Source organism: Aquarana catesbeiana, linkage group LG04 (assembly GCF_042186555.1).
Source record: "Aquarana catesbeiana isolate 2022-GZ linkage group LG04, ASM4218655v1, whole genome shotgun sequence".
Taxonomy (NCBI): domain Eukaryota; kingdom Metazoa; phylum Chordata; class Amphibia; order Anura; family Ranidae; genus Aquarana; species Aquarana catesbeiana.
The window spans coordinates 113,637,038-113,651,049 of NC_133327.1; the positions used below are offsets into that span (position 1 = coordinate 113,637,038).

At 41.3% G+C, this 14,012-nt stretch overlaps 1 protein-coding gene across 2 annotated transcripts in view; it reads left to right on the forward strand.

Annotated features, from left to right (window-relative positions):
• The window catches only part of UGGT1 (UDP-glucose glycoprotein glucosyltransferase 1), a 195,839-nt gene that overhangs the window by 114,267 nt on the left and 67,560 nt on the right, over window positions 1-14,012 (forward strand). For both annotated transcript variants that reach the window (XM_073625471.1, XM_073625472.1), the window contains 3 exons: window positions 6,612-6,770; window positions 7,906-7,991; window positions 8,129-8,213. In XM_073625471.1, the coding sequence (XP_073481572.1) occupies window positions 6,612-6,770; window positions 7,906-7,991; window positions 8,129-8,213 (330 nt within the window). The remainder of the gene's footprint in view (window positions 1-6,611; window positions 6,771-7,905; window positions 7,992-8,128; window positions 8,214-14,012) is intronic.

Sequence of the window (14,012 nt, forward strand, 5' to 3'; positions counted from 1 at the left end):
GTGGTCACGTGACTCATTTGCATAAATTATTGCATGCTATAAATTAAGTCCAATTCCTAAAAAAATTAAAATGATTATGCGGTATTTACCACAAAAAAAAGTGCTAGTAAATATCGTTAAAAAAGCTCTTAAGTCCAATTCACAATAGGACCAGAGAGTAAAAAAAAACATGCAATATTTACCACCAGGGTTTTGCTGACGGTATCACACACAGTATTTGTCAAAAAACTAACGGAAAGCCGGCCACCGCATCCTTAACAATGGATGACTCATTGGCTTTCAGCGGGTTCCCCGCTGACCGCTGAATGTAAAAAAAATAAATAAAAAATGCGGACAATTAAAAATGGTTAAAAATGCATAGCAGGCTCTTTGGGTCTGGTATGGATTTCACGGGGAACCTCACACCAAAAAAAAAAGAAAAAAGGTGTGGGGTCCTCCCCCCAAGATCCATATCACACCCCATGCAGCCAAGCAGGTCAGAAGAAGAGGGGGGGGAACAAGCGAGCAGCCAACCCCCTTTCCTAAACCATTCCAGGCCACATGCCCTCAATGTGGTGCTTTGTGGCAGGGAGGGCGCTGCTTGATAGGGACAAGGGCCTCATCCCCACAACCCTGGCCAGTGGTTGTGGGGGTCTGCAGGCAGGAGGCTTTTCTGAATCTGGAAGCCCCCCTTAAGGGCCCCCAGACACCCCCCATGTGAATGAGTATGGGGTACACCATTCCCACCATACCCATTCACCAAAAAAGTGTCAAAGTAATAAAAACACAGACAGTTTTTGATAATTCCTTTATTAAAAATTTAAAAACAGTGTCCCCCTAAATTACCCCTAAATCGAACAAATACCGCATTCGGTATTTAACACAAAATTCTTAAAGTGGTTGTAAACCCATCAAAAAAAACAAAAAACTGCAAGACAAAGGCATAATGAGCTCGTATGCATAGCATACGAGCTCATTATGAAATACTCACCTTAGATCGAAGCCCCTGCAGTGGTTCCAGTACACAGCTCCGGCTGGCGACATGGCTCCCAGAGTTACTTCTGGGTATCGCGGGCTCCAGCACTGTGATGGCTGGAGCCGTGATGACGTCACTCCCGCGCATGTGCGGGGGAGCCACCAATAATGGCACACTAGCTGAAGCAACGGCACGAATGTGTTGTTGGTTCAGTGCACATGTGCTGATGACGTTGGCACATGCTGATACAGGGGATATCTCCTAAACCGTAAGTAGGGGATATCCGTGGTAGCTACAGGTAAGCCTTATTTTTGGCTTACCTGTAGTAAAAAGTGGATTGTAAGGGTTTACAACCGCTTTAATGAATTGAACACGTGCACAATTGTTACTACATGCAGTATTTTACCGATTTTATTAGCTGTTATTTAACTCTTGTGAATTGACTCCCTAGCCTCTTACCGCCAGATGTTGAACACCAAATAATTAAGAGGTCAAAAACACTCATGCAGCATATCCATATGCTGATCTTCAAGCTCTTGTACTTATAGGCACACTTCCAAGATAAAAGATACTCCACCAGGACAAAGAATCAATTCTGAGGACATATAAATCAAAAATGGAAGAGACCCGCCTCATGGTGTAGTAAAAATGATCGCTTACATTTATTTAAAAACTCTATACACTCACGTGTGTCCAAACAAATTCAACCTGTCACAAGGTTTCAAAGTTTCAAACCAACAAGATGGCCACAATACGTGGAATGCTGGAGGAAGTTGGAACCGCAATGGAGTGATGTACATGGCAAGAGTGCACTCATTTGCAACAACAGTGATAGGCATTGAATAGGGTCCAAATAGTTTGACATATTCTTGACACTTACAGTGGCCTTTATGCATACATTACTTGTGCCAGTAGCCCAAGGGAAAGTTGATTTCATAGATATTGGTTCGGACCACAGTATGACTGCACTGTGCACTGCCATGTGCTAATTTTACAGTTTTGTAAGGTTAAAAAAAATTGTCAGGTTCAAACCAATTCTAGTATGATAGTCATATCCTAAAATAGGCAAAATAAACTTTTCGTAAGGTATCGGCCAAGTTATTTTCACAGGTGCATAAACATATATCCATCTTGACCTCATCTATGGCAACCAGTTTAATTTCATCAATTAGTCACTTCACTAATGACTGTTGTAGCTGGAAATGTAATTTCTTGTAGGAAAAGTGGCCAGTACACATTTATATTCACATCGTTGCCTCCGTTGGCAAAGGATTCCAGTGTCTAATCACTCTAACAGTGAAGAACTCATTTCTATGCTGGTAATGAAATCCTTTCTAATCTATGCTGGTGATGAAATCCTTTCTTTTCAATTCTAAGCGGATGTTCTTTTGTCACTTGTATTGTTTTAAGGATGAAGAGCTACTTGGATAGTTCTTTATATTGACCCCTAATGTGATTGAAAGGGTTGTGTTACTTTGAATTGTCAAAGAAACTTAACAAATTCAGTTAGAATTCTTTTTTTGTATCCTTCATAGAGGACACAGGAGACCTCTGGGGTGTTAGCCCTGTGGTTGGATCCTAAGCACAAAAGATGCTCCTTCCCTGTGGGCTATAGTTTTTCAGTAGAAAATAGATAGTCGTTAGCTGATCTTTTATTATTTTATGCATACAACAATGATCTTAAAGAAACAGGTGCGCTTGTCCCTTTAAAAAAAAAACATTTGTGCATAATTCAAAAATTAATAGATGCAAACTAGTAATAAAATAAAATCAGAATAGGAAATTCTTGTGCCAAATTAATAAAAAGATAAGAAAGACTAAGAAACTTAAATAAAAAATGTCTGAATCAATAATACAGTCCAAAGAATTTATGTGAAAATCTATAATAACTGTCACTCCATCCAAATGTGCTAATCATAAAAATCTAAATGAAAAGTCCCAACTCCAGCAGCCATGTTGAAGTGTTCTAAGTGCAAAGGATTAGTAATCAAAGTGCTCCAGTGCCAATGTGAGACTCTCATGCAAAGCCGCTTACTAGCAGTAAAGATCTCACACACAGGAGATCTAATAAGCGCTTGTGTACACAATAATAGATGATTCCGCCAGCCAACTTAGGACGTCAGCTCCCTCATAAGGATTGCAAACATGGGACTTCTTTTCCACACACAGTTTTGTGTACTGGTTAAAATGTAAAAAATGAGAGAAGTTTCATGGTGCAGTAAATTCCAGTAACATTTAATGGGCTATTGCACTTGCATTTCTCAGCAGCATAAACATAGCAGTGAATCAAATAACAATCCACAGATTCCAGCCGCCAATGTGAATGGTGATGTCACAAGATTAGCTCTTCCCAACGCATTTCCCTGCAATAGGGAAACTTTAGGAAAGGAGCTTCTCCCTTTGTTACATTTTAACTGGTATACAAAACTGTTAATGGTGTGTGGAAGTAAGGTCCCATATTTGCGATCCTTATGAGGGAGATGGTGTCCTAAGCTGGCCGGCGGAATCCTCTATTATTGTGTACACAAGCCCTTTTAAGATCTGTGTGTGAGATCTTTACTGCTGGTAAGCTGCTTTGCATGAAAGTTGCACATTGGTACTGGAGCACTTTCATTGCTAATCCTTTGCACTGAGAACACTTCATCACGACTAGTAATTCGATTTTTTTGATTAGCACATTTGAACAGAGTTGCATTTATTATTGATTTGCACATACATTCTTTGGACTGAATTTTCGATTTGAGCTTTAAGTTTTTCTTATTTATTCATTTGGCACATTCATTTTCTATTTGATGTTATTTATTATTTCTAGTTTGCATCTATTAATTTTTTGATTTATGCACGAATATTTTTTTTAAAGGGACAAGCGCACCTGTTTTTCAGGTCTTGCGTTTAGACTTGGTTGGTGCAGCTGCCCCTAAGCGCAGGCTATATTCTGCGCAGAATGTAATCTTTTAGGAAAAGCCGATCTACATTTAGCCTGCATCAAGCAGGCTAAGGGTAATACTAGGCCATATGTGCATCCATGAGCTGATATGCAAGCGTTATAGAGTGATTTATACATTCACCCTAACGGGGCATTCCCTAGATTGTTCAGTCAGAACCCTATATCCAATGTCAAAACATAAACCAATTCCTTTTCAGTGATTACTTGCAAGCTTTAGTGGATGCAATAATATACTCCCATATAATATGAATTCTTTGAATACAGGGAATACTTTTATGATGTCCATGAGTAAGTAATTCTGATTTCTACATAGAAATATTTCTAGTCATTTCATCGTCCATACATGAAAATTGTACATTTATTAACTAATATAGTCAAGTTAGCAATTTTGACTAAATATTCATTAAAGAGACCCTGTCACCAGCCTTTTCTTTCAACAGTCAGTACATGGGATTATATGTGCGTTAAACATGTCATTTAACTGTAAATGCCTACTTTGTGAAGATATACAAAAGCACTGAGACTACTTCTGCCGTTTCAGCATCCTCAGAGCTGTCACTCAAGTGTATAGTATACACTTTAATCCTCCCCCTGCAGCAACATAAAAGGTTATATAGGTAGGTGATGGTAGGGGGCAGAGGAGATAGGACAGCACAGACAGCCATTAGGCACTCTTAGAAAAAGAGACAAAAGAGAGGCTTGGAACTTTAAATGAGGTATCTATTGTGGCTAGTCAGCGTGGGTCAGATGTAAAAACAGGTATTTATTAATAAATTTATGTTTGTCAATGATTAAGTAGGTACGTCACAAACTTTACATGCATAACATAAATACATGTTGCAAATCTTGTAAATGAATAAGTAGCATGTTAAAAACCATAACTATTGTACATGGACAAAATGGATATGCTCCATGATAGAAATGACTGAAAATCAGTATTGGAAAAGCAGCCTAATCCAAAGAACAAATGAATAAAACCTAGTGCATCTGTGTAAGCCTGACACGTTTCATGGAGTATGTCCAATCTTCAGGGGCAGATGCATACTGAATAAGTTCTATAACTGATTCAGTATGCATCCGCCCCTGAAGATTGGACATACTCCATGAAACTTGTCAGGCTTACACAGATGCACTACGTTTTATTCATAAGTTCCTTGGATTAGGCTGTTTTTCCAATAATAATGATTTTCAGTCATTTTTATCATGGAGTAAATCCATTTTATCGATGTACAACAGTTACGGTTTTTAACATGCTACTTATTCATTTATATGATTTGTAACATTTATGTATTCTATTATGCATGTACTGTTTGTGATGTGCCTACTCAATCATGACAAACAAATGTATTAATAAATACATGTTTTTACAACTGACCCACGCTGACTAGCCATAATATATACGTCATTTAAAGTCCCAACCCTCTCTTTTGTACCTGATTTAGGGATGGGGATGCATGTTATCATGCGTTTTATTCAAAGTCCCAAACCCCTCTTCTCTTAGAAAAAGTGCTAGGAAATCAACTCCTCTTGAATTTTCACATTTCCTAGTAAAGTCAAAGAAACATTGTTAGTGAACAATTTTTTTTGGAAAGGAAAAACACTGTAAGTAACCATGTAAGCATTTCATATACTTGATTTTTTTCCCTTTTACCTGCATTTTTTTAGTTGGCAACAGGGTCAGTTTAAAGAAGGCAATTTCTTGAATTTTTTAAAAAACAAAAAAGGAAACTCCTGCAAGCAGTTTAGCAATACATTTTCTTGCTCTTACTGCACCCTCCTCCAAACACTGGATCATCTGTCTAAAGATAGGGTCTTCAGGAGGTAAACCTAGTAGTGCCACTGGTTCTTTTTGTTTTTCCTAGTTTATTCTTTTTCTAAGATTCTGATTGTTGAGAATCTGGAATATCCCAGTGTTTTCGGATCTTCTTTTCCCTTTTCCTTTCTTGGATGCCAAGCAGGATTCTTGCTGCTGGAACTTCAAAACTTTTTTCTTCATTTGTCTATCAAGACCATGCTCCCAGCTGTTGGCTTGCCTATCATAGGTGACTATGTTATCTTCCTATTATGTTTTCTTCTAATTGTTGATATAAAGGACTCTTGACTGAGATTTGAGGATTTAGCAAACCCTCTAGGGAAATATTACCTTATACCCTTAGCTTTCAGTCTTGTTTGTTTGTTCCTCTCAGGCATTTTATTTTCACTGTTGTGAGAAGGAGCAACATTTTGCTTATAGAAAAAATGATCCAAAATTCTCTGCACTTCCTCAAATCCTTTAACATTTCATAAAAACATCACAAACAACATGGGGACAATAAATGTTAACGCGTTTCGCTCTTCAAGAAGCGCTTACTCATAACCATGTTTTTATGAAACGTTAAAGGATTTGAGGAAGTGCAGCAAATTTTGGGTCTACTTTTATATTTACATTGACAGACAAGCTGTGCTACCACCCTCGAGATAACATTCTGACAGTTCACCTGAAGCGGCTTAACACTCCAACTTTTTTTTTAGTATCCACCTTTAATAGGCAGAGCTTATAATTTGAAGGTCTCCGATGTCCTCAAAGAGCTCATTTTCTCCTCATGTTTGTAAACCACTGGCCTGAGGCAGTCAGACAGGAACCTAGGGTCCTGGTATACTGAACATATTTACGAATGTCATCTTTGCTGTAGTGTATGCTTACCATGTGTTTTTTTTTTTTTTTATCAGGTGGACAGCATTGTGGCTGCAGAGTTTGAACTTGAACACCTGCTTTTGGAAGGCCATTGTTTTGACATCTCTACTGGACAACCACCACGAGGACTCCAGTTCAATCTGGGAACAGCAAACAATCCTGTGATAGTGGACACCATTGTCATGGCTAACCTTGTACGTTTCTGTTTGATAAACAGGATATCATATAGACTTTGGAGGGCTCACTGTGTTTCTGATGCTCTTCTGAAGTAAAAGCCAAGAATTTGTTAGTAAGTTTGGGCTGAGCATGTACAGAGAGTCCCTGGGTTACAAACAAGGTTCTGTAAGTTTTTTCTTAAGTTGGATTTATATGTAAGTTAGAACAGGTAAATTTTTAAGTGTAAGTCCAGCCAAAAACAATATTTTTAAGTATTTTGAAGTATGTTGTTGTGTTTTTTTTTTTTTTTTAAATAATCCTACTTCCCCAGATGCTGCATCTGTCCCCCGACGCCTCTACACTGAGAACCAAATGATCTAACACCGCCGAACACTCGATTCTCACAGCTTCGTGAGCAGAGAGCTTGTGAGTGTCAGTCACAGCTCCACTCTGCCCCCCTCCTCGCTCACTGGAATGCTGGATTGTGGAGGGGGCTGGGGTAGCCGGCTCAGGGGCTCGCTGAGAGGCTGAGCCGGGTGTCGGTCCAGGGATCTGGCGGATTCCGACTCTGTGGTTGTGATGACGCTGAGCCTGGACCTACTTCTGTGACGTCAGCAAAGAGCGGACTTCAGCCCACTCTCTGCTGAAAATGGGCCACAGGAGTGCAAAACGAACTCCACTCCTGTAATCCACGGGAGAAGTGCAGCCAAACGAGCTTTGGCTGTACTTCTCCTTTAAGTTTTTTGGATAGAAAAGGGAAGGGTTAACACCCCTGTAACCTTTGTTTTGCTGTCTGTGCCCCTGTTCAGAAGATTTCATCTCACTTTCTGTCCCCATGACAATCAGATTTTTTAAATGTTGGGTTGTTGTGGAAAGAAGGATTGGTGATTAAGCTTCAGTGGAGACCTCTTTTTCCCATGATAACGCTTACAGGAGTGAACTTCGCTTCCTAGGGGTAGATTTCTTCTCACTTCCTGTTGTCTCCCTCCGTTTGTAAGTATGAGTCATATGTACGTAAGTTGGGGTTTGCCTGTACACTGTATAGGCTTTTAGATTAGGTTGTGCTAGTGCATAGTTTATTGTGATATGGAAGCAAGTACTTATTCACAAATTGCGCTATTTATTGGAGCTCTTGTGCATGAAGTGACAACTGTATTTTTTGCTATTTTACAGGGGTATTTCCAGTTAAAAGCTAACCCTGGAGCATGGATTCTTCGTCTCAGGAAAGGCCGTTCTGAGGATATATATAATATTTACAGGTAGGATTGTTATAACACCTGTGAGTTTTTATAATCAGCTCAGTTTTGGAATAATGTGCTGTAAAAAAAGGGAACTTTAATAAATGTATAATGTTTTAATGAATGTAGAATGATTTTGTTCTCTCTATCAATTGTAGTCATGATGGCACAGACTCTTCTCCAGAGGATAAAGACGTGATCATAGTTCTTGATGATTTTAGGAGCAAAACCATCAAAGTAAAGGTAATATGTGAGTGTGTGCCCTTTGTAGTTTACCTCTGTACCTGCCAATGGTGCTGTTACTATTCTTTGTAGGTATTTATTTTTTCAGACATTATGGATCAAAAATAGCACATTTGTTACAGAAATCTGCTTTGCTCCCTTTTTTTGGGGGGGGGGGATTTTGTGTGTCCTGTAGTCATGGAAGCACGGTGGGTACTAGATTGTAAAGGTTACTAATCCATGCATGATGAAGAAATAACTAAAATGCATCCTATTAAAGAAGAGGTTGAAAACAAAGAATACAACATGTTACATTTTTGCAATCTACCTAGATCTTGCAGCTTGCGGTAATCGTGTTCTTTTGTACCGTGATAAGGGTTCCTCTTATAACAGGAGATATTGGTGTAATTCCTTCTTCTAGAGCCACTAACCCCAAACAACATGCTTTTACATTTGTTAATGTAAAAAGAGCTGAAAACACCAGCAAAAGACACAGAAGAGTTCCACAACGACAATTTATTGAAAATCAAGGTAGCTTAATGAAAGTGATATTTCCAACTTGGGTTGGTTTCCCGTCCAGTGATAGTAACCAACTCAAAAACTGTTTCAGGCGGTCTGCATCCAGGGCAGATCACTTGCATGTGATTGATTAATGAGTGATTACATGCGAGTGGCCGTGACTAGCCACGGGAGCCGGTAGCCTCACATTACTTTCAATGTGGATGCCTCCTGCAGCTAATCCTGGGAACCCCTGCTGGGGTTGTCACATCTAGTTAGAGTGCAGGTGCATTCACAGGTGTGAATGCAATATTATAATATAATGCACATTGCTTTGATTTCTGAAAATCAAGCACGCATGCTTTAATCTAGACTGTTTTTGTAGCCCATGTTGTGATAAGTGCTACAATGCCTGGCATATAACGGTGATCACTGATAGCTTAAGGTAGAACCAATGAAGGACAGTGCTATCAATGAAGGACAGTGCTTATTGCTGTAACAAATGTTTCCAATGTCCAGCCCCATTTGATTATCCATCTGAAAAATAGGGAAAGCTCATTGCTCCATAAATCGACATGCTTTAAAAAAATAGAAAATGTAAGTTTCTTTTTCGTACATCACGGGACACAGAGCCACAGTATTCACTGGCCCAGAAGATCTTCGTACTCAGAAGAGGAGTCATCAGTCTCTTCCCGGTCCCCTGAGGAGGATTCATCTTCCCTTTCCCAGAGTTCCTCTGTTTGAGGGTCCTGGGTGGTAGAAGGGGACCTAATGCGTTTTCTTCCATTTTGTGAAGATTAAGGCCACTAATCTTTCCTCTAATCCACTCATGGCTGAGGAAAAAACCTCCTGAGTAATATATACTGGGGCTGAAATGCCAGAAGCAGTTGCAGCCCCTAACCCCGACGGCTCACTCTGACCAGCCTCCCTACAATTTTCAGGGGGGGATGGCGTTGCAGAGGGGGGTCCTGAGGGAGATTCCTTTAAGCCCCTATTTTTCGGGGTCTTTGTACCTCCCCTTCTGCCCATAGTGCCAAGCACAAATGCAGAGGTACTACCATAAATGTACCCATTGCTGAGAAAAATAGTTCAGCAACTGCCGCTGCTATCAAGGCTCAGTCTGATGCCAAGTAAACGTGCCTGGGAATGCCTGTGTCACCAACACTCACATGCCATCCATCTGCTCTGTGTCCCTCCTTCCCTCCTTTAGCTGTGTGCACCTGCAAAAAGTGCACCTTTATAGGTATGCATGGCCTGCATCGTGGGCGTTGAACCACGCCGCGCTGATGCTCCGCCTCCCTTTCCACCCCTCCTCATCTTTTTTCAAAAAAAGACCGCTTTCCCACGCAAGCGGGGGCTCTGATCCGACCACATCGCACGTAGAGGGGGGGCTGCGGCGGAGGAGAGAGGAGGGCAGGTTGATGGAGAGCCGCCATAATGGCGGCGGGAGTGGTGCGGCATACCGCCGACTGACCCATGGCTTCTAGCCTGGAAGGAAAGCTGTGGGGAGACATTCCTGAAAAGAAAAAAAAACCTTCCCACATCCTACCTGGAGCTTGAGCTCAGAGGAAGCGTGCAGCTTGTGACACAGAGCAAGACTGACAAGCATGGAACAGGTACATGCTCTTGACAGCCCCCGGTGGCGACTTTAGGCATAGTAACATTTACTTAAAGGAGAAAACCCACAAGAATTTGAAATTTGAATTCCTTAGGAAACTCCCTTACCTTATCCGGCTGCAGGGTTCTGTGGTAAACCAAACAGACCCAATCTTCACCATTCACGGTGGGCTCCGTTAAAAAACCTTCAGGAACCGGGGCCCCTTGTTATCGGTGGATCCACACTCCTGGGCCTGTAAATTATTTTACAGGTAAGCTGTTATAAAAATCCTATTTTTCCTTATTAATCCAAATCCACAAAGAGTTGCAGTCTTATATGTCCTCACAAAGATTGTCTCCATAATTTAAATGGGTCATGGTGTTATGGCAAACGTGGTATTTTGTGTAAAGCCTCGTACACACGATCGGATTGTTGGCCAACAAAGCGTCAGACTTTTGTCCGAAGGGCGTGTGCCGTGAACTTGTCTTGCATACAAACGGTACACAATTGTCGGCCAACAAACACGAACGTAGTGACGTACTACGTGGAATTTCAGCTCTTGAGCGCCACCCTTTGGACACCTTCTGCTAATGTCGTGTTTTGTGAGCATTGATTCCGAGCATGCGTGTTTGTACTTTTGGACTTCTGTGTGACGACTTGTGTACAAACGATAGGAAAATGTGACATCAAACCGTTGTCCGCCGAAAATTTACTAGCCTGCCATCCAACGTTTGTTGGCGGAAAGTTGGACAACAATTGTCTGAAGGAGCGTACGGACGGTTGAATTTTAGGCAGTCTGTCATCACACAATTCCCTGACGAAAATCTGATTGTGTGTAAGAGGCTTAAGGCCTGCATACTCAGCTGGGAATCTTTCTGCTAAACCCCCAGAGCAGGCAAATGGCTGGTCTGTGTCCTCTCCACTTATTTGGAGTGAACACAGATACAGCCCACTCTCCTCTATTGGACTGCCTGTTCGTTTACACCCAACTGCCATACGATCCTCTAGACGGATGGAGAACGGATCCCCATCCATCTGTTTTTAGTGGATTGGATGTCAGCGGGTGTAGAAAGACACATGGCTGTTTCCATCGCTGCAAAGAGGATAATGTGGAGGGTCCAACAGGGTCTGCCTGAAAAACTGACAGGTGGACTTGATCAGTCCGCTTGTGTGAAAGGGACCTCAAAAAATGCATTTATTTATTTTGCTTGTTTAACCACTTCAGCCGCCGGAAGATTTTAACCCCTTCCTGACCAGAGCACTTTTTACAATTTGGCACTGCGCCACTTTAACTGACAATTGCGCGGTCATTCAATGCTCTACCAAAACAAAATTTGTGTCCCTTTTTTTCCCCTCAAAAAGCTTTATTTTGGTGGTATTTGATCAACTCTGTGTTTTTTTTTTTTTTGCACTATAAACAAAAAAATTGCGATAATTTTGAAAAACAAAATATATATATATTTTTTTGCTATAATAAATATCCCCAACAATTTAAAAAAAAAAATTCTTTATCAGTTTATTACAATATATATTCTTCTACATACTTTTGGTAAAAAAAAAATCGCAATAAACGTATATTGATTGGTTTGCGCAAAATTTATAGCGTCTATGAACTATGGGAAAGATTTATGGCATTTTTGTTATTTTTATTTTTTCTTTACTAGTAATGGCGGTGATCTGCGTTTTTTTTTTTTTTTTTTTTTTTAGCGCTACTGCAACATTGCGATGGACAGATCGGACACTTTTTACACATTTTTGGGACCATTGATGTTTATACAGCGATTAGTGCTATAAATATGCACTGATTACTGAGTAAATGTCACTGGTAGGGAAGGGGTTAACACTAGGGCTCGTTTAAGGGGTTAAATGTGTATTCCCTCAGTGTGTTCTAATTGTATGGGGATAGGATTGACTGGGGGAGGAGACATGGTTGTTCCTACTTAGTAGGAACAAACCATATGTCTCCTCTCCCTTGACAGAACAGGGATTTGTGTGTTTACACACACAAATCTGCGTGCTGGCGCTCGTGCGTGGCCATCAGCGATTGTGCCCGCAGGCCACGCACATCGGGTCCCCCACCATGCATCTGGCGTGCGCCCCCTGGTGGCTCTAAAAGGGAAGGTGTACCCATATGGGGTTTCGCCCAGGAGAGCCATTGTGCCGCAGTATATCCGCGTGAGCTGGTCGTGAACCGGTTAAAGTATGAGATTCAGAAGGTTTTTATAAAGAAAGAAGGAATGGAATTTCAATCTGATGCAGTTCAGATAAACAAGAGTGCTGTTATGCTAAATGGGGTTAAACATTTCAGTGCTTTTTTTTATGCAATAGCAATGTCCACTGGCATGAAGAGTTCTTGTGTGTTATTTTCCTAAACCAATGTGCAGTTTAAAGTAAACCTGTGCATTTAAGGCAGAGCAACAGATTTGCTCTAATCTCCCTCATCCCCAGCAGAAAATGGTTACCTTTACTTTGCTCTCCTGCTGCTTTATTCAAAAAACCCAATATTTCAGGCATGGAGAAGTGTGAGGTTTGCTTCATGCAAACAACATCACCCAGGGAGTTCAGCAACTCATAGCTTACATGGGACTTTTGTTTCCCTCTCAGAGGCTAATTAGGGGAGGGAAAGGAAGATGGGCACATGTGTCTGCAGAGGTCTGCATTAAAGGAAACCATCTTTCTTCATCATTTATGAAGGGACACAGAGTTGGGCTAATATTCATTACCTACTGGATTATATGCCATCTCTAGGTGAATTGACACTGGTAGACACAGTCTTAGACAGGAAGTCCATCCCTATATAACCCGTCCCATACATGAAGTACTTCAGTTTTTTACCAGTGTCTGCATGGTGGATGGGCACGTTTGTTGAGCTCTCTGAACTCCAGGTCTTTAGTCCCGAAAACTTTTCTTAAATGAATCAAGAGATTGACCGATCGGATCAATTTGGTACCCGAGCCTCGCAAATAAGCCAGCCTGGCCCAGAAGGCCCTGGTTCCCGGAGATTGTGAGATTGGCAATAGACGGGCCTTGGACGCTTCCATGCCACCCCGATCTACTGCCTCAAGGTCCTATATTCCACCCCAATTTACAGTCTTTAAATTTGACGGTATGGCTATTGAAGCCAGGGTGCTGAAGGATCGTGGCATTTCGGGATCGGTGGTGTCTACCTTAGTGACTGCTAGGAAAGCGGTCACTAGGAAGATCTATCATAAGGTCTGGAAGACTTATATTACTTGGTGTAAAGCCAGAAATTGGCATCCTCGGAAATACGTGATTGGGAGAATTCTCTCTTTTCTACAGTTGGCTGTGGAAATCAGATTGGCTTTGAGTACAATCAGAGGTCAGATTTCAGCCCTGTCAGTATTCTTCCAAAAGCCTTTAGCCTCCCATTTGATGGTCCGAACCTTTATGCAGGGTTCGCTCCCCCCCCACCCCCCACCCCCCCCATTAGGTCACCTATGTATCCTTAGGACTTAAATTTGGTGCTGTCTGTTACAGAAACAACCATTTGAGCCTATCAAGGAAATTCTATTAGCCTTGCTGTCACGCAAGCTAGCCTTCCTGATGGCCATTACTTCGGCTAGCAGGATGCCTAATTCTTCACCACGACAAGGTGGTGTTGCGTCCTATTCCATCCTTCTTGCCAAAGGCGTTGTCAGCCTTTCATTTAAATCAGGACATTGTTTTGCCTTCTTTTTTCTCTCAGCCTTGGTCGGCGGAAGAGA